Consider the following 25,295-nt stretch of genomic DNA (forward strand, 5'->3'; position numbering starts at 1 on the left):
TAACCAACTAACTCTGTAATATTACCCAAGCAACAGCTACTATTTACAAATACAGATACTAGAGGGAAGCAGCACCCTACACTCTATTGAAACATCCCCTCACCCACCAGAGTCAAAATGCATGCAAAGGTTTTTTTTAAGTAAAGCTGCTGCTGGGCGGAAAATGCAATACTTACTTTTAGCTCTGGCAGTTCATTGTTATGGTTTATGTAAACTTTAAAGGGTCACTAAAGGAAAAACATTTTTTGCCTAAAATTAATGTCTGCAAGGTAGACAGACAGAATAGTGTAATGATTCTGTTAAAAAACGAGTAAATACCTATTAAATTCCTTCATCTATATCACCTCTGGCATTCTAGTTTCTGTTCTCTCATTCACTTCCTGGTTTGCATCGCTCGTTCATGTAAGAACTACATTTCCCAGTATGAATTGCGGCACGCCCAGTAATTCACACCTCCTTGAAGTCTCTAAGGCCCCATACACACGAGAGGATTTATCCGCAGATACGGTCCAGCGGACCGTTTCCACGGATAAATCCTCTCAAAGATATCCGCTGATTTCGATGGGATGGAGTGTACACACCATCCCATTGAAATCCGCGCGGAAATCCTCTGGCGATGACGTGTCGCGCCGTCGCCGCGATTATGACGCGGCGACGGGCGCGACGCTGTCATATAAGGAATTCCACGCATGCGTCAAATCATTACGACGCGTGCGGGGAATCCCTTTGGACGGATGGATCCGGTAAGTCTGTACAGACGAGCGGATCCATCCGTTGGAATGGATTCCAGCAGATGGATTTGTTGTGCAGCACAACAAATATTCGATCTGCTGGAATCCATCCCAGAGGAGATTTCTCCGCGGAAAGAGATCCGCTGGCGTGTACACACCATAGAATCTATCCGCAGAAACCCATTTGCTGGGATTTATCTGCGGATGGATTCTATCGTGTGTACGGGGCCTAACACGTAGAGAGTGTCCTGCCGCACAGATGTAGTTCCCAGGAGGACGTGAGCACGTTACTCACCACCGCAGTAAAGCCTCCCTTCACGGTGGTGAGTAACAATCAGACAAGCAGGAAGTGAACAGAACAGAGAAGAAATAGAGCAACTTCTGAGCAAAAACGAACAATAAGGAAGTGAAAAGAGGAATGTCTGCAGGTAAAGAATGCTTATTATGGAAAAAAAATGTTTTCCTTTACAACCCCTTTAAGTTCTGATTAAAGCTTGGTGAATTCGGTCTATCTTTATCTCCCATTTTCACTGTATCTATGTATAAATCTTGATCTGCTCTAGAACAAAACTCAGCAGTCTGATTGGTTCCTAGCAGCCAACGCACTTTCTCTTTCATACTCTTGTAAATCCGTCCTGTATGTTTGAGTTGGCAGCGCAGCTACAGAAGCTGAAACAATTTTCTGAGTCAGCGGTGCAGAGGTCAGAGAATGAACCTGGACTCAGACAGGCTAATTAGGGTTGTCCGCAAAGTCTGTGGAAAACAATAAATATCTGTAAAATGTAGTTTTATTTTCCTGCACTTGATTGCCAGTTCCAGTATTTTAGAGGGCCTGTCCACCCAACGTTGCAATTGCAGATTGTGGCCGATGCTGGCAAGTTTGATTAACCACTGTCATCTCTCTAGAATGTTAATGACAGGATTAGCCTGATATGGTTTCTGATTAGTGTCTCACTCCTCATGCTGCAACAGGCAGAATGTAGCTCTTCATAGTTCTCTCTCCAGAAATAGAGGTGCCTCTGTAGATTCGTCCCTCCGTGCTGTCTAGTATGAATGCTATCCATTCATGCACAATCTGGACAAATAATTGTTATGAGTGATAGTTGTACAAATGCAAAATGGCATTAAAACTTTTTTTTTTTGCAACTACTAGCAGGAAACAATTACAGGGATATTTGTTGGAATGCTTGGAGACCTTTTTCCTCAAGAAATTCAAAGTCTGCTAATTAAAGTCAATGGCTAATACCCTGTTTCCCCAAAAATAAGACCTACCCTGAAAATAAGACCTAGCGTTATTTTCCAGAAGAGCTGCAATATAAGACCTACCCCGAAAATAAGCCCTAGTTAAAAATGCTTGTAAAATCCACTCTATTACAGTAGTATATAATGTACAATGTGTGTGTTTCTGTAATATAATTGCAGGGAAGAGAGCTCCGGCGGATCACAGAAGCGCATAATGGCGCTATAACAAAGGTATTTGGCACAATTATATTACAGGAACACACACATTGTACATTATATAATACTGTAATAGAGTGGATTGTAGGATTTTACAAGCATTTTAACTCAGTTCACACTGGGGATTCCTGACAGGCAGGGAGGGAGAGGGGGAGAGAAGTCATCACATTACATGGTAAGACCTACCCCGAAAATAAGCCCCACTGTGTCTTTTGTTGGCATAATTAATATAAGACCCGGGCTTATTTTCGGGGAAACACTGTATTTCCCCTGTGGAATGGTGTATGCTCATATTCACTGCTTTGTGTGTCCCCGGCGCTTTGTCTGGATTATGTCCTATTAAGACCATCGCAGAACGAAAGACGAATAATTTTTTAAGAACAATGGCAGACACTGGTAAAAATATATACAATATATGCCAGGGTTTGTCTGACACTTGGAAAATTCACATTTGTGCTTGTATGTATTGTAGAATTTAGAGGTATTAATGTAAGATGGGGCTTCTGCCTTAGGGCCCATTGACATGATTGTGTTAAGTTGGCACACATTACATGCGTGGCGCTATGCGTTTCATGCTTGATGTGATGCATTGCCAACACCTTGTTGACAGACATGCTTTGCAGCCCACATGGTGGTGCACTGCAGAAATAGTCCATGCACTGTTGTTGGTGCGTTTGGCAGCCCATTGAAATGAATGGGTCCATATCCAATACGCTATAGCTAAGTGGAATTCATCAGCAGCTGATATTCTCTTTGAACATTGGCATTAATCCAGAAAGCCAGCCTAATTTTCCACGTTATTAAAAAATACTTTTCTGCTTTGCATGTGCATAGGGAAATCTTCTGCTGAAGGGCGCTGTTAGGACCAAAAGGCCAGGCAGAGGCAGAGCCCTTCGGCAAATGTTATAATGGCCGTGCTGGAGGGCAGAGCCATACAAAAGGGGACTGAAGTTCCTCTTTAAAGTGTTATTAAACCCACAACAGTAAAATCAGTCTGTATATGCAGTAAATCATGCTGGTTATACTCATTATGGAACCTAAGGGGTTATTCCTCCACTTTGTATAAGAAGGCTGTATGAACCTGTCTTCTCTGATCCTCCCCTTCTTCCACAATCCATATTCTGATAAAACAGAGCATTTGGAGTCGCTCTGTAAATGCTCGGTTTGGTGTGTATTGCTAGAGAGTGTTTGTTTATTGACCATGTGCAATGCAGTTTACGCTCTCCGCATCTCGGCCCCCTCCTGCTGTACCTGTCAGATCGGGAGAGAGAAGAGACGGCCAGTCGCGTGAGTGCCGAGCGGTGCTGTTAAACAGGTACAAAACTGCTTTTTTTAATAAAGCACATATACAGGACACTGTTGGCTAGATTCAGGATGGCGAGCGCATACTTACGGCGTCGTAGCTTAAGGCATTTAAGCTACGCCGTCGTAAGTTAGCGAGGCAAGTACATGATTCACAATGTACTTGCCTGCTAAGTTACGGCGGCGTAGCCTAAAGCGGGCGGGCGTAAGGGCGCCTAATTCAAATTTGTCTGAGGGGGCGTGTTTTATGATAATGAGGCTTGACCCAACGTGATTGACGTTTTTTTTCTAACTGCGCATGCGCCGGGCGCCTACTTTACCCAGTGTGCATTGCGGCTAAGTCCGCCGCACGGGCCTATTGATTTCGACGTGGACGTAAACAACGTAAATCCCTATTCACTGACGACTTACGCAAACGACGTAAAATTTTCGAATTTCGACGCGGGAACCCCGGCCATACTTAACATTACTATTCCATCTATTTGATGGAATAACTTTAGGCCACTAATGCGTTACGTAAACGGCGTATCTGTACTGCGTCAGCCGGGCGTACGTTCATGAATAGGCGTATCTACTGATTTACATATTCTACGCCGACCGCAATAGAAGCGCCACCTAGCGGTCAGCCTAAAAATTACACTTTAGGATACGAGGGTGTAAGACACGTGCGCCGCTCGTATCTGAGCCTAATTTAAGCGTATCTGGTTACCAGAATACGCTTAAATTAGCGCCGACGCAAATTCTGACTTAGGCTGACGTATCTACTGATACGCCAGCCTAAGTCTCTCTGAATCTGGCTATTTGTATTATGAAAGCCAGGGGATTGCGAGATTTTTACTAAGTGGGTTTACAACCAATTTAAAGTGGAGTTCCACCCAGGAAAAAAAATGTCACAAAAAATCTTAAAAATGTTTTTTTTATTTTTTATTTTTTTTATACTCACTTGAAATACCTGTTGCTATGCGTAAGTCCGTAACCGTTGTATGTCTTCGTCATCCTCTTCTCGTGAATGGGGGCGTGCTGCTTTCTGAGAACTGTGTGTAATCCCAGAGAGCAGCCGCCCATTCACAACTTGGAGCGAGACTCGCGCATGCGCAGTAGGAAATGGGCAGTGAAGCCGTAAGGCTGTTTCCCTTAGTGTGGATGGCGGCGCGGGACCTGCACCGATCGAGGGATCAGCATCGGGGGGGTCATCAGCGTGGGCGAGTAGGACAGGTAAGTGTCCTTATTAAAAGTCAGCAGCTACAGTGTTAGTAGCTGCTGACTTAAAAAAATAAAAGCAGATCCTCACTGCATTTGAGCACCACAAACCAAAAACACTATTTAATACATTTTTAATGATCAAAGCAAACTCCCCCATTCAGCCATGTCTCTATGCTTTATTTTGCTGGGAAATCATTTTGAAAAACTCCCCCAAAAGAGCATTGCTGGTCGTGGCCATCTTTGGTAAAGGCAAATGATTCATGTAGCATTTACTTCCTGGAATTTATCCTTACCTCAAGGATGCATGCAGGAGAATGTGCTTAGCTGAGAAAACCCCTCATCCTCTCCTCCCCTCTGAAGACTCCTGGGATGTATGACATCATTTGCCTAGGCAAGAAACCAGGAAGTACCTGAAGAAATGCAAAAAACAAGTTTAAAACTAGTAAATATGATATCCTTTATGATCCGTTTACTAATGCTAGCAGGATGAGGATTAAAAATATTCAATGTTAATTGGGGAGTAATTTTCCACTTTAAAGTAATACTAAACACAACACTGTTTCATTTACATTGTCCCTTCTCTTTCTGTATGGGGATAATGGCACTGTAATTATTTTAATGAAAAAAAAAAGTACCCTTTTTCTAATTGATATACAGTTGTCACATGACCCAGATCTTTCCTAGCCTGGGAAACATAAGCAAGAGGAACTTTTAGTCCTCTGCTGCTGGACACATGTTCAAAAAAAAAAAACTGCCTTTGAAATACAGAGTAAAAATAAATTATTAATATCAATAAAATGTTTAAAATGTTCATACAAATATCTATTTGAAATCAAATCTTTATTATTATTTTTTTCAATAACATGGTGTGGGCGGATTTCTGCCAGTCACGGGCTGTGTTATGTTTCTCCAGCCTGTGTCTTAGAATAAGAGGGAGGTGAAACCTCCATTGATCGTGATCGTAATATCCCACCATCATTGTGTTTAGCTGGTTGGAGGTATACACCCACATGTGTGACTTTATAGTCACATGAGCTGCTCAGATGAGACCGGGAGAAAATGCTCACCATAGAAGTTCACTGAAAACTAACCAGGTTTTTTGTAGAATACATTAAACGAATCTCATAGTGACTGAGTGAGTAGTAAAAGCATGTAATACACCATTTGATAGTTTGTGATGTGGGTTTAGTAACAATTTAAGTCAGGCATGTCCAAAGTCTGGCCCGCGGGCCAAATGCGGCCCTCCTGTTGATTTATTATGGCATCCCTGGTGATTTGGATATATATAATGTTTGTGGCCCCCAGGGCCACAAAAAATATATACCGTATTTATCGGTGCTGCCTTGGAGGGGACAGGAAGGGGGCAGGACGAGCGCTGTCAGATTACATGAAGAGAATCTCCTGTTTACTCAGCAGCGTCTCTATTGGAAGTCCCGTCTCCTGGGATGCCATTGGACGACTGTTCTGTCTATCATAGGAGGCGGGACTTTGTTTTAAAGAAGCTACAGAGTAAACAAGAGATTCTCCCGTTTGTAATCTGTCGGCACTCGTCCCGCCCCCCTCCCTCTGACCTCCAAGGCTGCAGATGGGCATCGATCAGGCTGCACTGATGGCAATGGTAAGGCTGAATTTATGGCACATGTGAGGCTGCATTTATGGCACATGTGAGGCTGCATTTATGGCACATGTGAGGCTGCATTTATGGCACATGTGAGGCTGCATTTATGGCACATGTGAGGCTGCATTAATGGCACATGTGAGGCTGCATTAATGGCACATGTGAGGCTGTATTTGTTGCAATGGTAAGGCTGCACTGATTGCAATGGTGAGGCTGCATTCATGGCAATGGTGAGGCTGCATTCATGGCAATGGTGAGGCTGCATTCATGCCGATGGTGAGGCTGCATTCATGCCGATGGTGAGGCTGCATTCATGGCAATGCTGAGGCTGCATTCATGGCAATGGTAAGCCTGTGCGTGTTATACGCCGATAACTACGGTATATCCAAATAACACGCCCAAACTCATCCTTGGTTCTGAGCAGCGCTCTGGGATTCGTTGGGGCCACAAAAGAAATATATACAGTATATCCAAATAACACGCTCAAGCTCATCTCTTCACCACACACAGCCACAAAGGCAAGAGAACTCTTGTTGGGCCGTGTATTAGTGCTCGGACAAACACACTTAGACCGAATTTTAATCGTTCAAAGAATGTCAGGCAAAATAGTCGGCCCTCGAGCATGTTTACTTTATCAAATCTGGCCCTCTTTGAAAAAAGTTTGGACGCCCCTGCTTTAAGTGATCAGTTAAGGTGCATTAATACATGCATTAAGGAGGATTGCAAAGATGCAGCGCTTTCATAATGAATGGACTGTTTTGATACAATTTTTATAAATGCATTTATAATGAATGAGCTGTCAACGTACCGCAACCGAGATGAAGAACCTTTACTACAGTAGCAACGCAGAATACCACATTGCGTGGTATGTGCGCTGTGGTGAGTTGTGTGTTGCAATCTACTGTACAGTGCTTTGGGGTACCAGTGAATGGCACTGCACCGCACATAAAGCAGATTTAGCCTGCAATACCACAATGCACAAGTGTAAACGGGCCCTGAAAAGCAAGTTTGCTATAATGTACAATGAGTCATCATTTGCCACGCAAAATTGAAATGTCAGTATTGGATGGAGTTGTCCTGAAAAACGCCAACGTTCCTGACAGTGTGCTCCTCTCAGCTGCCTGACATTCTTTATGCAGTGACGGGCTTGGCCGGTCTCTTTGTGTTCTCCCTCTACACATCTGCTGACGCCTGTGATTTTCTATAAGGGCTGTACGGGAGGCTCAGCAGGGAAGGAGGAATCCCAATGCTGGAATAGTACAATCACTGAATGGACTGTACACCATGTGATGTTTACTACAATGCCGCTCCGTGTGACTGCGCGAGAGCTGCTAGATTGTTCCCCATGTGGCTTGTATTGACAGTATGAGCCAAGCTCGTCATTTACTTTGTTCTAATCAGCCAATAGGCTTCTTGCTATTATTCCTCCATTCTGTATTGGCTTTTACTTGTGTGTAAAAAAAAATATTTTTATCCTCACTAAAAATACATTTCTTTCTCGCCTATTGAGGGACACAGGAAGTGATTCACCTTCAAGTTATACTGCTGCCAACAGGGAGAGGAAAAAAGTGTACTCCCCATAAAATCTGTTCCTTGGCGTCCATTGAGGACACAGGAAGTCATTGTTCTGAATGTATAACCCCAAGGTGAATGACTTTTGTGTCCCTCAATGAACGGTTAAGACAAGTATCTTCTATAGAGGCTGTTCCTCTCCTGCACATGTAAGGCCTCGTTTACACGGAATGTACTAAAGCATAGGCTGTGTTTACCTGCACGGGGATGCAAAAGTGTGTTCCATGCATTTTATTTTATATAGAAATTATAATGGGGGCACACACACATGAAATTGACTCTCAGTGACACCAACAGCAGTGGGCAGCAGCACAGATCACCAACATATGTCCCCTCCTGAGTCACACTCAGTCTCTCTCAACACTACAGGTGGTCCCTTTAGTCCACTCCAGTCCAAACAGCATTGACGGTTCTGCTCCCATCTCACAGACCCGCATACAAGGCTCTGCATGGCTCTCTTGCACCATGACATCACATGACATGCTGAGGCACCGCCACTGCCAAAGCCCAACATCACAGACATATTTTTCCTGGCAACATTTCCTGTCACTGGCATTTAATGGCAGGAGAAAAGTGTCCGTTTTTATTGGCTGCCAATAAAAATACTGATAGTTGGCAACATTGGTTCCTAATTTCACATCCCTATTGGTGCACACTAGGGATAATCCGAACACCCCCCCCCCCCCATTCGGTTCGCACCAGAACCTTCAAACGGACCGAACGTTCGCACGAACATTTAGAACCCCATTGACGTCTATGGGACTCGAACGTTCGAATTCAAAAGTGCTCATTTTAAAGCCTAATATGCAAGTTATTGTAAATAATATCGTAAAACGTGTTTGAGAACCTGGGTCTTGCCCCAGGGAACATGTATCAATGGAAAAAAAGTTTTAAAAACTATCGTTTTTTTCAGGACTCCTGAAAAACAACCGTTTTTAAAACTTTTTTCCCATTGATCTATGTTCCCTCAGGCAAGACCCGGGTTCTCAGACGTTATCACAGGCATACTATAGACACCCAGCAGGTACAATATTTAAAGGAATGTTTCATTTTTTATTTAAGCATCATTAAAATCACTGCTCCAGGAGCAGTGATTTTAATGATGCTTAAATTTTAAAAATAAATGAAAAATTAATTTAAATATTGTACCTGCTGGGTGTCTATAGTATGCCTGTGATAACGTCTTTAAATAGCACAATCACCTGCCTGCCAGTAAATTAGGAAGAACTGATCTAGCTAAACTATACAGTGTATAAATATATGTACAACACCTGGGATGTATATATATCCTCTACACACTGTAACATTACCTGACTAGCCTGCCTGCTCTATCTACCTGCAAACAATTACACTCTCTCTGTCTCTCTCTGTTCTCTGTTAACTGCCGCAACACACTACACAAGGCCACCTTGGCTTTGGCCAATTATGGCTCTCTGTTTTTTGCGCACTGTGATTGGCCAAGCATGCGGGTCATAGTGCATGCTTGGCCAATCATCAGCCAGCGATGCCGCAGTGAATTATGGTCTGTGAAACGTAACTCGAATTTGGCGCGAACGACCCGTTTTGTTCGTATTTCGACGAACGATCGAACATACGATGTTCGAGTCGAACATGAGTTTGACTCGAATACGAAGCTTATCCCTAGTGCACACCCCTGAATGCACACTGTGTGGGTTCAGGGACATGCACCCACATGGATGTCGTAGTGGGAGCAGCGACTGTGTTTGGCCTAAAACTGACCATATATATTGGAATCTCTAAAACAAGGGATTTTCCTTAACTTTCCTTCTTGGTGACAGTGGCCGCCATTGCAAATAAAGAGGTAAACACTCCCAGTGGGGACAAAAACTGCAGTAAAATAAATGGAAAGTGGTGTAACCCTTCCCCGTCTTATCCAAAGCTAAAATTGACCATACATGTTAGAAGCTAACTATACAATTTCCTTTACCACAACTATATAATGCTATTTTTATGTGAGTACAACATTTAATGGATGTACTGTAAATAGGCCCTTGTACTGCATAGTTTTTTTAAAAATGGTTCTTTAGAGATTGTACATTTTAGATTGTAATATGTGTGACCTGTGCTTTTCCCATCAGAGCCTTTCAGTGACCAGCTTTAGTAAAAATTGTATGCATTGTGTACCAAGCCTTTTAAAGTTCTGGTGTATTGTGTTTTTCTCTCCAGAGATATTAAACCTGACAACATTCTGCTAGACATGAATGGACACATCCGGCTAGCAGATTTCGGCTCCTGTTTGAAACTAATGGAAGATGGAACAGTAAGTGACCGCGTGTTGCTATATGTTTCGATCTGTAGATGTGAGTTTTTTTTTTTTTTCCCAAAGGTGGAGTAGATGTACATAGTAACCAATTAGGTTCCAGCTCCAGCTTGTTCAGTTGAGAATTGGACAGACACGTTAAAAGCTGATTGGTTGCCATGCACAGCTTCTCCAGGTTCTGTCTGCTGGATCCTAGGTTCACACATATACGATGCGGGAACTAGCGCGATTCCAGCGCTGGTTCCTGCATCGCATCTCTCCTGCAGGCAGTTCACACTTCCCTCTGCGAACCACTGCAGGTGTCAATACAATGTCATTGGCACCCTCAGATCGGTTCACAGATCGCAGTGCAAACTGTGACCTTGCATAGAAATCGGATCGTATTGGTGAGAACACCCGTGCAATCTGATTCCAGTGCGGGGAAAAAAAAGTGCCTGCACTATTTTCTTGCAAATTCAATGCAAGTTCCGACATACAACTGTATGGCGGACCTCGCATTGCACAAACATCGCATGCCATCGGCACCGCAGTGCGGGTGCGAATCACATGTGTGAACCTGACTCAGTCTAAATAAATTTGTCTCTATGTATCTTTTTCATGCACCTTTCCTGGATAAGTTCTGATTAAATATATTTTATTGTAAAGCAACCATGGTTTGAATGTGGAGGTACCCAGAGGTACCCAGATGTGTGTTTTTTATGTTCATTATAGGTGGTGGGTTGATATATTCACGTACAACGTAAACGACAAAAGATATGACGGCTTGTGTTCCCTGGTCCATACCTTTGCATGGGTTGCGCCTCCTATATGGGGAATAACTTTACGCCGGACGTACGATTTACGCAAACCGCGTATATTATGTGCCAGGCGCAAGTACGTTCGTGAATTGGCGTATCTCCCTCCTTTGCATATGTGCATAGAAAATCAATGGGAGCGGCAAATGCGCCCAGCGTAAATATGCGCCCACGATACGCTGGCGTAGGAAAGTTACGTCGGTCGGATGAAGCCTATTTTCAGGCGTATCTCCGTTTATGGGCACAGCGCATAGATACGACGGTGCATACTTATACTTACGCGGCGTATCTCGAGATACGTCGGCGTAAGTGCTTTGTGAATCCGTGCCATATCTTATATTGGTAGCAATAATCATGTGCAAGAGATTTTATTTTGAATAAAGGAGAATAAGCAGTGTTTAATTCTTATTCCATGACCGTTAGGGGAAATCTTCCCATAGTAAGGGTAATTCCTATTTCAGACTGTTGTCCCTAAAACATTTGAACCTTTTGCTTTTGTTACCATTCTAAAATAATGGTTTTCCCTAAACCTTTTCTCTTGGTTACAGTGGCCCTTGGCATATAAAGAGGTAAATCCAGGCCCCCCCCCCCGACGGCAAAAAAATAAAATAAAAAAATTGACCGGGGTCTAACCCTTCTCGGCTTCATCCAAAACTAGAAAAAAATGCTTTGCCCTTGGTCATAGGGAATCTAAAGACTTTAGAGATTTATGAAGCTCATGCTGTTTCTGGCTTAGGTATTTTCTATATACGGTACCCCAGAACAAACATGCGTCAAGTGAAGGGATCATTTGCTGCATGCATATCTAGAGGCTTTTTGAGTTACTGCTCAGGGTTATTGACTCAAAGTATGGAAGCCACTGGATAAGCATGACAGTCAGGCAATTACAATTTTAGGAATAAGGTCAGCTTGTATATTTCTCATATATGTTATAGTTATGATATTTTTAGATGATCATATCCGATGTCCAGCTGCGTATCAGTGCTGGCCACCATATGGATGAACGGAGGTGTTGCATTGGATGAAAGTAACAGAATTTATTTTTGGTTGTTGATTATCAACTAGCTCTTTCCCACCATTAATGAATATTTTTTTCACTTTGCTAGGAACTTGTGGCCTTTTGTCCAGTGCCCACAAATAATGATGTTAGTATAATTCACGCCCATATGTTTGTGCTCCTACACGTGTTTGACGTTCTTAATTTTTAAGCTTCAAAGTTGTTGACTAAAGTATTGCCAATGTTAAATAAGACCTACAAATGTCAGAGAAGCCTACCAAGTGGGGGCTAGGAGAAAGGCTGGAGAAAAGGGCATCATGTTAGTAACCCTCATCTTTGGGTAATTCTAATGCCACCAGCTTGCAACTCCATACACCACTATTAGTGCTCAGTCCCATAGAATCATGGGTAAATCTCTGACACTCAAGCAGGGATAGAAGCATGCTGACAGGTTATTGTGCTCTTGAGGATCAAGACTTAAAGTAAACCTGTGGCCAAGCTATGGACATTCACATATTTACAAATTCTTAACAAGCCGTGAATTCTCTGACCTCCATAGTTGCAGCCAATGTGAAGAAGTTCATTCTTAATGTTTGCAGCAGAAACTTCTCCATTTTTCTTCTAACTTTTCTGTAGCTTTACTCAACTTTCCCTATCAGCAGTGAGTTGTCAGTCTTCCATCTTTCTAATCTCTAACATAGAAGAGGGGAGAGAGAAGAGTGCCAAGACCAGACTTGAACCTCACTGTTCCTATTGTATGTTTGAAAATGAATTGTTCCACAGTCTCGGAAGCTGCAGAGGTCAGTGCTGGCAGACTTGAACCTCACTGTTTCTATTGTAAGTTTAAAAATGAATTGTTCCACAGTCTCAGAAGCTGCAGAGGTCAGTGCTGGCATTACTGTAAAACTTATTTACTGCTTTTAAAAAAATATATAAATATGTCAATAGCCTGGCCACAGTTCTAATTTAAAATCCACAAAATTGGAACAGAGTGACAGATTATCCTCACACCACCCACATTTGTTTTGATGACTGCTTTCTAAAAGTCTCCTAGTCTCCCGCATGGACGACAATATGTCTTGATAGTGTTTAGGATTAGAATTGTCTTCGTAAGGCAGGAAACTAAAATCAGCATTTAAAGTGTCCGATATTTCAGTGTTTAGTAGATGCTGGAAAGTTACAGCCCCTGGCCGTTTTTTATCTCTTAGGGACTCTATCAGTGACGTCTCTGACCTGAGTTCCCAGGTCTGTACAGCTGTTGTGCCCATTATGAGTTGTTCCCACCATTCCTGCTGGAACAGAGTCGGGAATTATGGCAATGAAATCTCACTGTATCCAAAACATAAGAGAAGCCAGGGGCTAAACTATACCAAAAATATCACTTTTATTCAATTTTATTATTAGTGTTGAGCAGAATACGCCATATTCGATTTCGCGATATATCACGAATATATAGCCGAATATTCGAGAAATATTCGCTAAATATTTTATCGAAATGAAATTTTTGCGAAATTTCGCTATTGCGAATGCGAAAATAATTGCGAAATTTCGACAACTGCGGTAGGAGCACTCTGATTGGCTCAGAATATTCGTGATATTTTATCGAAATTTCGCAAAATGCGAATGCGATATTTATTGCGAAATTTCGACAACTGCGGTAGGAGCCCTCTCATTGGCTCAGAATATTCGTGATATTTTATCGAAATTTCGCAAAATGCGAATGCGATATTTATTGCGGAATTTCGTTAACTGCGGTAGGAGCACTCTGATTGGCTCTGATGCAAAAGAAGGGCGGAGAAAATAATCGCGCGATATTCCGATTGCCGAATAATCGCATTGCGATTTTTCGGCAAGATAAAATGATCACTTCAGCTACTCGGCCCAAGGTCTCTAATCATACCAGCAATGCTTTTAGACGTCGATGGAGAAAAAAATTTGAATATTCGGAATAGCGAATATTCACTGCGAAATTCGAAATATATCGCGAATACTCGAATATGCCATATTCGAGCCGAATATTCGCAATACGAATATTCGTGAGCAACACTATTTATTATCTATCTTGCTCCATAAGGCCAGAGCTACATGGACAATTGTATTCACTTCCCACTAGGGAACACCGCTGTCTTGCAGCCAGCTGAATATGCTAGACCTACAAAATACATTTTTAGTAGCCCAATCATGGTGCTAATGTAGGGGCTTGCAAATAATAATTAAATAAATGGATTCAACCTGTAGGAATTTAATGCACTTAAATAGAGCTTTGTACAATGCAAAATTGATTGCTACTACATTATTCTATTTGTTTACTGATTATTCGATTTTTAGTAGCACAATTGAGCTACTAAAAGTCTCCTGTGTAGCTCAACCTAGTCAATTGACTGCCAGCACAATATAAAACAAACTAAAGGCCAAAGAAAAAAAAAAATGGAGGTAAGGTTTTTTGGCAGTAGAGACTTGCATGTTCTCTTGTCTAAAAACCACTTATTTCTGCCAGTGTACACCTTGAAGTGTACACACCCCTGGCTTACAGATGCCAATAAAAGAGACAAGTACCAGGGCAGTGTTTCTCCAGTGTGCATGCACAGGAGTTACAGCCTCACCAGTGCTGGAAGGCAGTAGACTTGACGGAAGATGTCTGCAGTGGCTATGAATTGACAGCGAGGAACACCGATCTCACATCACTGAAGGAGACCACACTGGAGGGCAAGTGTGCCACAAGGTGCAAGTATGCAGTGAAGACTTGCACATTATGGCAGATGTCTACTCATCTTAAAAGCAGAAAAGTTCTTTCAATCTTTTTCCCTCAAGGGTCTGTGTCAATTCGTTTTTGTTGTGTTTGGATGAAATAAATTTGAGGCTTCTGAAATTTTTCAGAATTCCTTGACATTTGACCTACACTTGATACTCTCCTGACCTGCAGTTGACCTGCTTCAAGTGTGACATGTATAGGAATGCAAAACCAATTTGGTGCAAAAAAAAAAGTCTATCCACACAAGCCCTAATACGTAAAAAGATTTCAGAGTTTTCGTACTCACCAGTCATATGTAAAGGCTTCTTACTGCTGTTTGGAGTCCATAGACAGAGATCCGGTTCACACAGGGGCAGCACGACTTGCCGAGTGACTCGGCAAGGCGATCTGCACACGACTTCAGAGGCGACTTGCAAAATTACTTCTCTATTCAAGTCAATGCAAGTCGTCCCAAAGTCGTACAGGAACCTTGTTCTAAGTCGGAGCGACTTGAGTCGCTCCTATTAAAACGATTACATAGTACAGAATGAAGCACGACTTGTCAGGCAGCTAAGTCGCCTGACGAGTTGCCCCTGTATGAACCGGCTCTTATTGGGGTTTATTTATTAAAAGCCAAATAGACTGTGCAGTTTGCAGGATCAGTTGCTTCAGAGCTTAGCAAATGAGCAGGAGCTCTGCTGACTTTTACCATCCAATCGTGCAAGCAAAAATGCAGTTGGGTATTCTTTGTAAAGTGTAACTTTACCTAATTTAGTAAAAATGGTTGTGAAGCCACTGTATAATAAAAATATGTACTATCCCCTCTGTTAGCCACCAAAGTGTGTCCCAGTGTCTGTGCTAAAAAAAAAATATGCAGATTTATACCTTCTATCAGAGCATCACACGCTGCTCATGTGACTTCTCGGCTCTCCCCTCTTCCTGGCTATAGAGGGTGGAGTCGAGAACTCCCATCAATTTCAGCCGGGAGGAAAGAGCTGAGCAGTCACGTGAGCGGTGGGAGATGCTCTGATATAAGGTATCATGTTTTAATTTCAGCCCAGACACTGGGACACATATTGTTAGCTAATAGAGGGGATAGTATGTTTATTATATAGATATTGTAGCAGCAGTAAGGGAAGGGGCGGGGAGCAGAGTGGCACAGACTAGATGAAAGACTGGGAGGGGAGGGGGAAGAGCAGAGCGGAAAGCTGCAGCTTACAGAAGCACATAAACTGACCACAGTGTCGGGGCTCAGCAGCCATGATAAACTGTGGTCAGTTCACAGGGGGGAGGACAGAACCAGGCAGGGTCAGACAGTTTTTTTTAGGTTAAACAAGGGGCCAAATGACATAGCCCAAGTGCTGTGCTGTTATACATGCTTTAAGGGAACAAGATCTATTTTGATTTTTTTTGGAGGGGTTACAAATGCTTAAGCTTTGGAGCAACTATATTTGCGAAGTGCAACTGCACTTTACAAAGTGCAGTCGATTTGCCCATTTGACACACCTTTTAAAATTCTGTAAAAATATAAAGCAGTAAAATAATGAATACACATTTTTTAAATCAATGTTTATCAATGTTTATTTTTTCACTGCCGTGCTGTAAAAATAGGAAGTGTATAAGAGAGGTGGAAACACATGAAGTTCTTTTTGGAGTGATGTCAGAATAGATGGTGCATGGTGAATGAACGCACCTTGTTTTGCTCCCACTGCATCGGCCGTTGCACACACAGAGCACCTTCAGGTTCACAGTCAGCAGCCATACCTCCAGTCTAGTTGGTGGCTTTTGCACGATTGTTGCGCCTTGTCTGCACTTTTGAAATGCACCCAATGCAAAAGTAGGAAATCCGGCCAAAGCACAGCTGACCTAACTGTTAAGACTTGCACATTCACGAATTGAGTATTTTATTCCTTGTATTGATGACTGTTCTCCTTCTAGGTCCAGTCCTCGGTGGCAGTGGGAACACCAGACTATATCTCTCCTGAAATCCTCCAGGCTATGGAGGATGGTAAGGGGAAATACGGTCCAGAGTGTGACTGGTGGTCTCTGGGGGTCTGTATGTATGAGATGCTGTATGGAGAAACTCCATTCTATGCCGAGTCCTTAGTGGAGACGTATGGGAAAATCATGAACCACAAAGTAAGTAGAAGTTTATCTTGCATTTCAGCTAATGGCAGTACTATCCTTATTTCTGTTTTAGACTCGGCTTTGCTTCTTCTACCTACAGGGTAACTCATTTAATGGAAATGTCAAGTCTTTTGAAAAGTTTTTAGACGCACACATGAATGTTATCTTAAAGGGTCAAAGCATTATCCAAACGTACCCCCTAATATACCTCTCCCCCTCTAAATCACGTTCCAAGATTTTTTTTTTTTTTCCTTGGTCCTATAGAGAGAAAAAGCCTTATACAAAATTCTTACAGGGGTGGTAAGCTGTTGAAAGGTCAGTTCCTATTGACCTAAGCACCCCCAGAAATGCGACTCCTAAGAGCAATTTCCCTTTGGCAAGCACTTGGAAGTCAAAGCAGTAGCATTGTAACAAAAAAGTCAATGTACTTTATGCATGTGGAGAGCCCACCCCAGTCAGAAAGAGGTACAGTAAGTAGGCATCAGGACTGGGGAAGCTTTAAAGTGCACATATTTATTTTTTGCTATGTGTATCCTGTATCCGGTTTGCAATTTGTTTGTATCCGGGGGACATTTTCTCTTTTATTCCTATCCCAGAAATGTGAAATGAAGTGAGAGGGGAAATATCTACAAAAGTCATCCCCCTTTGGAAGATTTCCCTCTGGTCCTGGATTTTAAGTTGCTTTCTGCCCTTTGACAATGATCACTAAACAGAGGGTGAATTTCCTAGTGGGGACAAGGACAGTAATTAGAAAAAATTACAGAGGTTATAACCCTTCAACATTCTATCCCAAACAAAAATCTTGCTTATACCTACCCCTTAAAAAGTCACCAAAATAAAATCTATAGCCTTCTCATATTGATCAGTTTTTACATTGAATTTATAAATTATTCTGTCTCTTTGAGCTTTACAATGTATGACGGTGTCCATTATCAACCTTATTTGTTATTTTTGTTTCTGACCTGCGTGTGGTGAAATATGACGGTATGGTCCAATTTAATCTCCTTCCTTTATTTTACCCCCAGGAGAGGTTCCAGTTCCCTGCACACTCGGACATCTCTGAAAATGCGAAGGACTTAATAAAACGGTTAATTTGCAGCCGGGAGCATCGTCTGGGTCAGAATGGGATTGAAGACTTCAAGAACCACCCATTCTTTGCTGGCATTGACTGGGAAAACATTCGCAACTTAGAAGCACCTTATATCCCAGAAGTCAGCAGCCCAACCGATACATCCAACTTCGATGTGGATGATGATTGTTTAAAAAACAGTGTAAGTGCTGCCCAGGCTAAAACTGAAGACAATTCCAAGGAACCAAGTCTCTCTACTATAATGCTACAACCGTTTGATGTCTCATCCCATGTAGTAGGATTTATATTGATTTTGCAGTGAAATTGCCACCAAAGCTTAGGCCCCATACACACCATAGAATCTATCCGCAGATAAATCCCATCAAATGGGTTTCTGCGGATAGATTCTATGGTGTGTACACTCCGTCGGATATTTATCCGCGGATAAATCTCCCCTGGGATGGATTCCAGCAGATGGATATTTGCTGACATGCTCAACAAATCCATCTGCTGGAATCCATCCCAACGGATGGATCCGCTCGTCTGTACAGACTCACCGGATCCATCCGTCCAAAGGGATTCCCCGCACGCGTCGTAATGATTTGACGCATGCGTGGAATTCCTTATATGACAGCGTCGCGCCCGTCGCCGCGTCATAATCGCGGCGACGGCGCGACGCGTCATCGCCAGAGGATTTCCGCGCGGATTTCAATGAGATGGTGTGTACACGCCATCGCATAGAAATCTTCTGAAATCCTCGAGAGGATTTATCCGCGGATACAGTCCGCTGGACCGTATCCGCGGATAAATCCTCTCGTGTGTATGGGGCCTAACACTCTCAAATTCGCTGATTGAGCTGCATGGGTGAAAATTGCCAGGAAACAAATGGTCTCTTCCTGGAATATTTTCCGACACGCAGCTGACTTCCTATTCCTGTAATGCACTGAAGAGACTAAGGCTGTCTCCTACGGGCCTAGAATATCTGTTAATGCAAAACAACTAATATTTATGATGTATGAACAATTAGAATTTTTAAAGTGTGAACATTTTGAGGGTGTATAAATATAACTTTCAGCTTAGGTTTCTTTGACCCTTTTAAAGAAGCAAACTGTAAAGTCTAAAGATTTTTTTTACCTTTTAACCACTTCAAGCCCAGGCCAATTCTGAGACTTCGCTCCTATATGTAAAAATCATAATTTTTGTGCTAGAAAATTACATAGAACCCCCAAACAATATATATGTTTTTTTTTAGCAGAGACCCTAGAGCATACAATGGTGGTCATTGCAACTTTTTATCTTGCATGATATTTGCGCAGCAATTTTCATTCTTTAAAAAAAACTAAATGGTAGTTAGCCCAATTTCTTTGCATAATGTGAAAGATGAAGTTAAGCCCTGTACACACGATCGGTTTGTCTGATGAAAACAGACCGATAGACTGTTTTTTAATCGGACAAACCGATCGTGTGTGGGCCCCATCGGTTTGTTTTCCATTGGTGAAAAAAAAATAGAACATGTTTTAAATTTTTCTATGGATAAAAAAACAAAAAAAAAAAAAAACGATCGTCTGTGTGGAAGTCCATCGGTCAAAAATCAAAGCATGATCAGAATCAAGTCGACGCATGCTTGGAAGCATTGAACTTTTCTCAGCACATCGTAGTGTTTTATGTCACCGCGTTTTGGCATGGTCGGATTTTTGACTGATGGTGTGTAGGCAAGACTGATGAAAGTCGGCTTCATCGGATATCTGACGAAAAAATCCATCGGGTTAGATTCCATCAGATATCCGATCATGTGTACAAGGCTTCACACCGAGTAAATAGATTGCACACGCTCCTGGAATGGCGCCAAACTTCGGTACTTAAAATTCCCCATAGGCGACGCTTTAATTTTTTTTACTAGTTACATGTTTTGAGTTACATAGGAGGTCTAGGGCTAGAATTATTGCTCTCGCTCTAACGTTCGCGGCGACACCTCACATGTGTGGTTTGAACACCGTTTTCATATGTGGGCGGGACTTGCGTATACGTTCGCTTCTGCGTGCGAGCACACGGGGACAGGGGCACTTTAAAAAAAAATTATAATCATTTTATTGTTGATTTTTCTTACACTTTTTTAAAAATAAAATAAATTCTGATCGCTTTTATTCCTATTGCAAGGAATGTAAACATCCCTTGTAATAGGAATATGACATGACAGGACCTCTTTACAGTGAGATATAGGATCAATAAGACCCCACAGCTCACCACTAGGCTGGAAAGCCTAAAATAATAATAATAATAAAAAAGATCACCGCTTCCCAGCTGAGGCGGCGACGCTTTTTTTTTTAATGCAGAGGCCAGGCGTGACTTCATAACATCGCGCCCGGTCTCCGACGATCATAAAGACTCTGGCAGACCAGATGATCTTTATAATCAGCATCCGGGGGCCGGCGGATCAATTCTCTGACTCACTGATCGAGACGGTAGAAGCACACAGGGACAGGGGAACTTTAAAACAAATTATAATCATTTTATTGTAAATTTGACTTACACTTTTAAAAATAAAATAAAATAAAAAATTCTGATCACTTTTATTCCTATTGCAAGGAATGTAAACATCCCTTGTAATAGGAATATGACATGACAGGACCTCTTTACAGTGAGATATAGGATCAATAAGACCCCACAGCTCACCACTAGGCTGGAAAGCCTAAAATAATAATAATAAAAAAAAAGATCACCGCTTCCCAGCTGAGGCGGCGACGCTTTTTTTTTTAATGCAGAGGCCGGGCGAAATGTCATAACATCGCGCCCGGTCTCCGACGATCATAGAAACTCTGGCAGACCAGATGATCTTTATAATCAGCATCCGGGGCCGGCGGATCAATTCTCCGACTCACTGATTGAGTCGGTAGAAGCACCGGAGGGCGGCGGGAGTTTGGGACCTCCCCTTTCGCCGCCCGTAAGAATAATGAACCGGCCGAACAGCCACTATGATTGTTCTTATGGTGTAGGGAATCACCGGCTGAAAATGCCGATATATCTGAATGATGCCTGTAGCTGCAGGCTTAATTCAGATATAGCCCCACAAAGCCCAGGATGTCATATGACGTCCTCTGGGTGCGAAATGGTTACAGCATTCTCTGCATTTAGGTTAAAAACCTTGCAATGTCAGATTCCCCTATTGCACAGAGCAGGTAAGTATAACATGATTTTGCGCCTACGCGGGAGTAACATCACCGCAGCTTGCCCTTTCAAACGGCCAAAGCCCACAAACCCACAAGGAAGTCTAGCACATTATGATATCCTGCAGTTTACTACCGCTTTAAGAAATTTTCATGGAAAAACATTGGATGCCACATCTGCAACTGTAGCAACTGGATCTAGAAAGGTTTTGTAGAGTTAGTCTATATTTTAGTTAAAAATGGATTTAGGTGGGCTGAGTTGGCCAACAGAGACCTCCCTGCCATAATTTCCGACCCTGTTCCTTACTGTTGGAGTTTTGGGTTTTCCCATCCATATTTGTGTGTTTCAGCTCACCACAGAAGAAACTCTTATGTCTTGTACACACGATCCTAATATCGTACGACATATCGTTTGCATTTTGTTGCATAAAACTAATAACGAATACAACGGTGCAAAATGTGCTCTATGAAAATAAAGATTTTTGTCGTACGATTCTGGAAAAACTTTCCGGTGTGCGTAGCTACGTATCTGAAATTATGTCAAATGCGTGTGATCCCTGTGTCCTTTTGGTTAATTTTCGTGTTTTTGATCATGCGTGGTGTTCGTCTATCAATTTTTAGTGGACGCATACTGTACTGATTAAACGATTGTCGTACGATGGGCAGTCATCCGAGCAAAGTTTTTGTGTTTGTTCCTTTGGATTTTGTTGGACAGACTGTCATGACCAGCTGTCGAAAGCTGTGTACTAACGATCAGTTTATCGAACGATCTATCCGAAAGCGATTTTTATCATCCGATAATCGGATCGTGTGTACGAGGCATCTAGCGTCTACCAAACATGGAAGGTTTTTGTGTACTGATGCCTTTAATGGGAGCTGAAAAACAGTTGTCCTGATCAAATTTGTTTCCCTCTCTATGCTAGAAATGTCAATTTGTTAGCTGTTACTCTGAAGTAATGGTGTTCTTTGTTATGTTATGTAGGAGACGATGCCTCCGCCAACACATACAGGCTTTTCCGGACACCATTTACCGTTTGTTGGGTTTACCTACACAAGTAACTGGTAAGATGTCGGCCACGTGAGTCCACTCCATGAACACCGTGTAATTTTTGCCCCTTCTCCATTGCTATTTCTTTCTCTATCTCGATCTATCTTCTGTTTTTCTCCTCCTGCTGCCTGTACCCATCTTTCTCTATAGATTTTCCTCTCTTTCCTTTATCTCTTCCTCCCTCTATATCCATTTCTACTTTTCTCTTTCTTGTTCCTAGACTCTATTAGCCAGATTCACAAAGACTTACGCCGACGTATCTTTATATATGCCGCGTAAGTCCATGGATGCGCCGTCGTATCTATGCGCCTTATTCTTGTAATGAGATACGCCTGAATTTTGGCTTCCTACGACCAACGTAAGTCTCCTACGCCGTCGTATCTTGGGTGCATATTTACGCTGGCCGATAGGGACGCTTCCATTGATTTACGCGTTGAATATGTAAATTACCTAGATACGCCGATTCACGAACGTACTTGCGCCCGTCGCAGTAAGCTACGCCGTTTACGTAAGGCGTACGTCCGGCGTAAAGATAAACCACCAAATAGCTGGTCTTAGTCATTTAGGGTATGGACGTCGGAACTGCCGTCGGATTTTACGTCGTTTACGTAAGTCGTACGTGAATGGGGCTGGGCGTAGGTTACTTCACGTCGTTGCCATTGAGTCGTCGTATCTTAGGGCGTAAATTCGACATGATTCTGAGCATGCGCGCGCATGCGCCGTTCGTTCGGGAATTCATTTACATGGGGTCATGGCTAATTTTAATACAACACACCCACTACCTTCCTAATTTGAATTAGGCAGGCTTACGCCGGCCCATTTACGCTACGCCGCCGTAACTTAGGGAGCAAGTGCTTTGTAAATACTGTACTTGCCTCTCTATGTTACGTTGGCGTAGCGCATATGAGATGCGCTACGCCCGCACAGAGATACGCCGCTCTCTGTGAATCTGGGTCTTTGTGTCTCCTCTGCAACAATTACCTAACTGCTAACAAGTTTCTGAAAATTATACACTGGGCTGCACAAGCCCTACTCAGTCTAAATTCTTATCATTCATTGGTGCCAGAATTAATTATCTCCCCCCCTCTCATTCTCTTCTCTCATGTCTTCTTTCTACTCCCTCTCTTTACTACCTCTCTTCTCTTTCCCTCTCCTTTTTCTTTCACTCTCCTGCCTCCCTCTCTTTGATACCCACTCGCTCTCCTCTCTGTTTCTTCTCTCGCCCTTTCCTCCTCTCTCACCCTTTCCTCCTCTCTCGCCCTCCCCCTCTTTTCTTCTCGATCTCCCTCTCTCTTCTCGCTCTTTTTCCTCACTTCACCTCTCTCCTCCCTCCCTCTTTTTCTTACCTACTTTCCCCACGACCTCCCCTCTCTCTCCCTCCCTCCCCCCCTCCCCTTCCTCCCCTCCCCTCTCCCTTCCTCCCCCCGCCCTCTCCTTCCTTCCCTCTCCTTCCTTCCTTCCCTCTCCTTCCTTCCTTCCCTCTCCTTCCTTCCTTCCCTCTCCTTCCTTCCTTCCTTCCTTCCTTCCTTCCTTCCTTCCTTCCTTCCCTCTCCTTCCTTCCTTCCCTCTCCTTCCTTCCTTCCTTCCTCCCCTCTCCTTCCTTCCTTCCTCCCCTCTCCTTCCTCCCTCCCCTCTCCTTCCTCCCCTCCCGTCCCCCCCCCATCTTTACTCACTTCCTCTCTCTCTCCTTCTCATCCTCCCTCCCCTCTTCATATTACTTTATATTCTCTGTATGTCAAATAAAAGATAGTGGAACTTTTCAGAGATACCTTTGTCTAATCTGAAAGATTTAGAGGCGAGTGGAATCTGTGTGCTATTACTCTTAGTGCCCCTGCTGTGAGTTCAGTCAGCTGTGGGTTTCTGTACGCTCCCTGCATTGCTTTTACTTGAGCAAATGATCCATACAGTGTACCCATTTAATGGTTTTCACACACCTCTCCAGCAAATAAAACCTGCATTTGCATCTGAAAAAATGTCTGTCTGGACAATGGTTTATGTGTGGAAGCTGCAAGGTTTTGGGGAGAGTGTCAGGATCCAGCATGGCTCCAATTTTTTTTTTTTTTGTGACAGTAGATTTATCTTGTGTTTGTGACTGTTGTTTTTCCTTAGTGTATTATCAGATAGAAGTTCTCTGCGCCTGGCATCAGGGATTGCCAATACAGAGCTGGACGCCAATGTACAGCGCACTTTAGAAGACAGCCTAGCAACGGAGGCATACGAGAGGCGGATACGGCGGCTGGAACAGGAAAAGTTGGAGCTCAGCAGGAAGTTGCAAGGTGCTTTGCCAGATCCGTGCAGCTGCTCAAAAACATTACAAGTTAATATCTGTCAGGGGGGGGGGGGGGGGATTGGGATATAAGGCAAACAAAATAAAAGTATTCAGAAATAAATACCCATTTTCAAAAGTTTTGACTATGCAAGTTCCAAAAATGATCTTTTGATCTGCCAGAAATGTAGTGCACTCCTAACTTTATGTAGTGGTCTGACTAATCTTCCACTGCTACAGGGAGATCCCAAACTGTGTTGTCAGCCCTGCCCAGTTCTCCCTGCCTGGGGTACAGAACACCTTCCACTTCTTTTATGGAAATGAGGAAAAGGGGATGTTTTATAGTTCAGCAGGGAAGAGCTGGCAACTCTGATTGAGATTTCAGTGCAGCAGAGGCAGCGTTGTCAGCTTAATACAAGAATTTAGGAACTCACTGAATTTTTATCAGGATTCACAGATTTTTTTTTTTGTCCCCCCATTTCTTGTTTTAGTGTCACAGGAACAGGAAATAAATAACAATTTAGCGAATTTTATAGACAGTAGAAAAAAAACTAACAAAAGTTTTAAAGCTGAACTCAAGCTCAAACAAATATTGCCACAATAAAAGAAGCACGTGTATACTTAAAGCTTAGTGTGCTTTGTGTACTTCTTCCAGATCTGTACAGTAATCATGTGTGAAGCTTTGTCTCTGTTCAGAAACTTCCTGTAATAAAGACTGGTCATTGCTGCTCGCTCTGCACAGATTGACTGGTCTTGTATCCGCTCCCACCTATATTTTTCTGCAAGCAGCCTATAGTGCATGGGGCCTGCTGGGTCCCTCCGACATCTCTGCTCTCTGTACAGACTATGTGCAGCACAGTGATGATGTCACTTACTTTTGCAAGATAGTATAGTAGTAAAGACGTTTGGTGCTGGCAAAGTGGATTTATACCGA

General features: G+C 42.8%; 1 protein-coding gene across 7 annotated transcripts in view; it reads left to right on the forward strand.

Moving 5' to 3' along the window:
- The window catches only part of CDC42BPA (CDC42 binding protein kinase alpha), a 363,756-nt gene that overhangs the window by 195,900 nt on the left and 142,561 nt on the right, over window positions 1-25,295 (forward strand). For all 7 annotated transcript variants that reach the window (XM_040351326.1, XM_040351329.1, XM_040351327.1 and 4 more), the window contains exons 6-10: window positions 10,072-10,165; window positions 16,626-16,826; window positions 17,840-18,085; window positions 22,030-22,109; window positions 24,205-24,371. In XM_040351326.1, the coding sequence (XP_040207260.1) occupies window positions 10,072-10,165; window positions 16,626-16,826; window positions 17,840-18,085; window positions 22,030-22,109; window positions 24,205-24,371 (788 nt within the window). The remainder of the gene's footprint in view (window positions 1-10,071; window positions 10,166-16,625; window positions 16,827-17,839; window positions 18,086-22,029; window positions 22,110-24,204; window positions 24,372-25,295) is intronic.

The sequence above is a fragment of the Rana temporaria genome, chromosome 4 (genome assembly GCF_905171775.1).
Source record: "Rana temporaria chromosome 4, aRanTem1.1, whole genome shotgun sequence".
Lineage (NCBI taxonomy): Eukaryota > Metazoa > Chordata > Amphibia > Anura > Ranidae > Rana > Rana temporaria.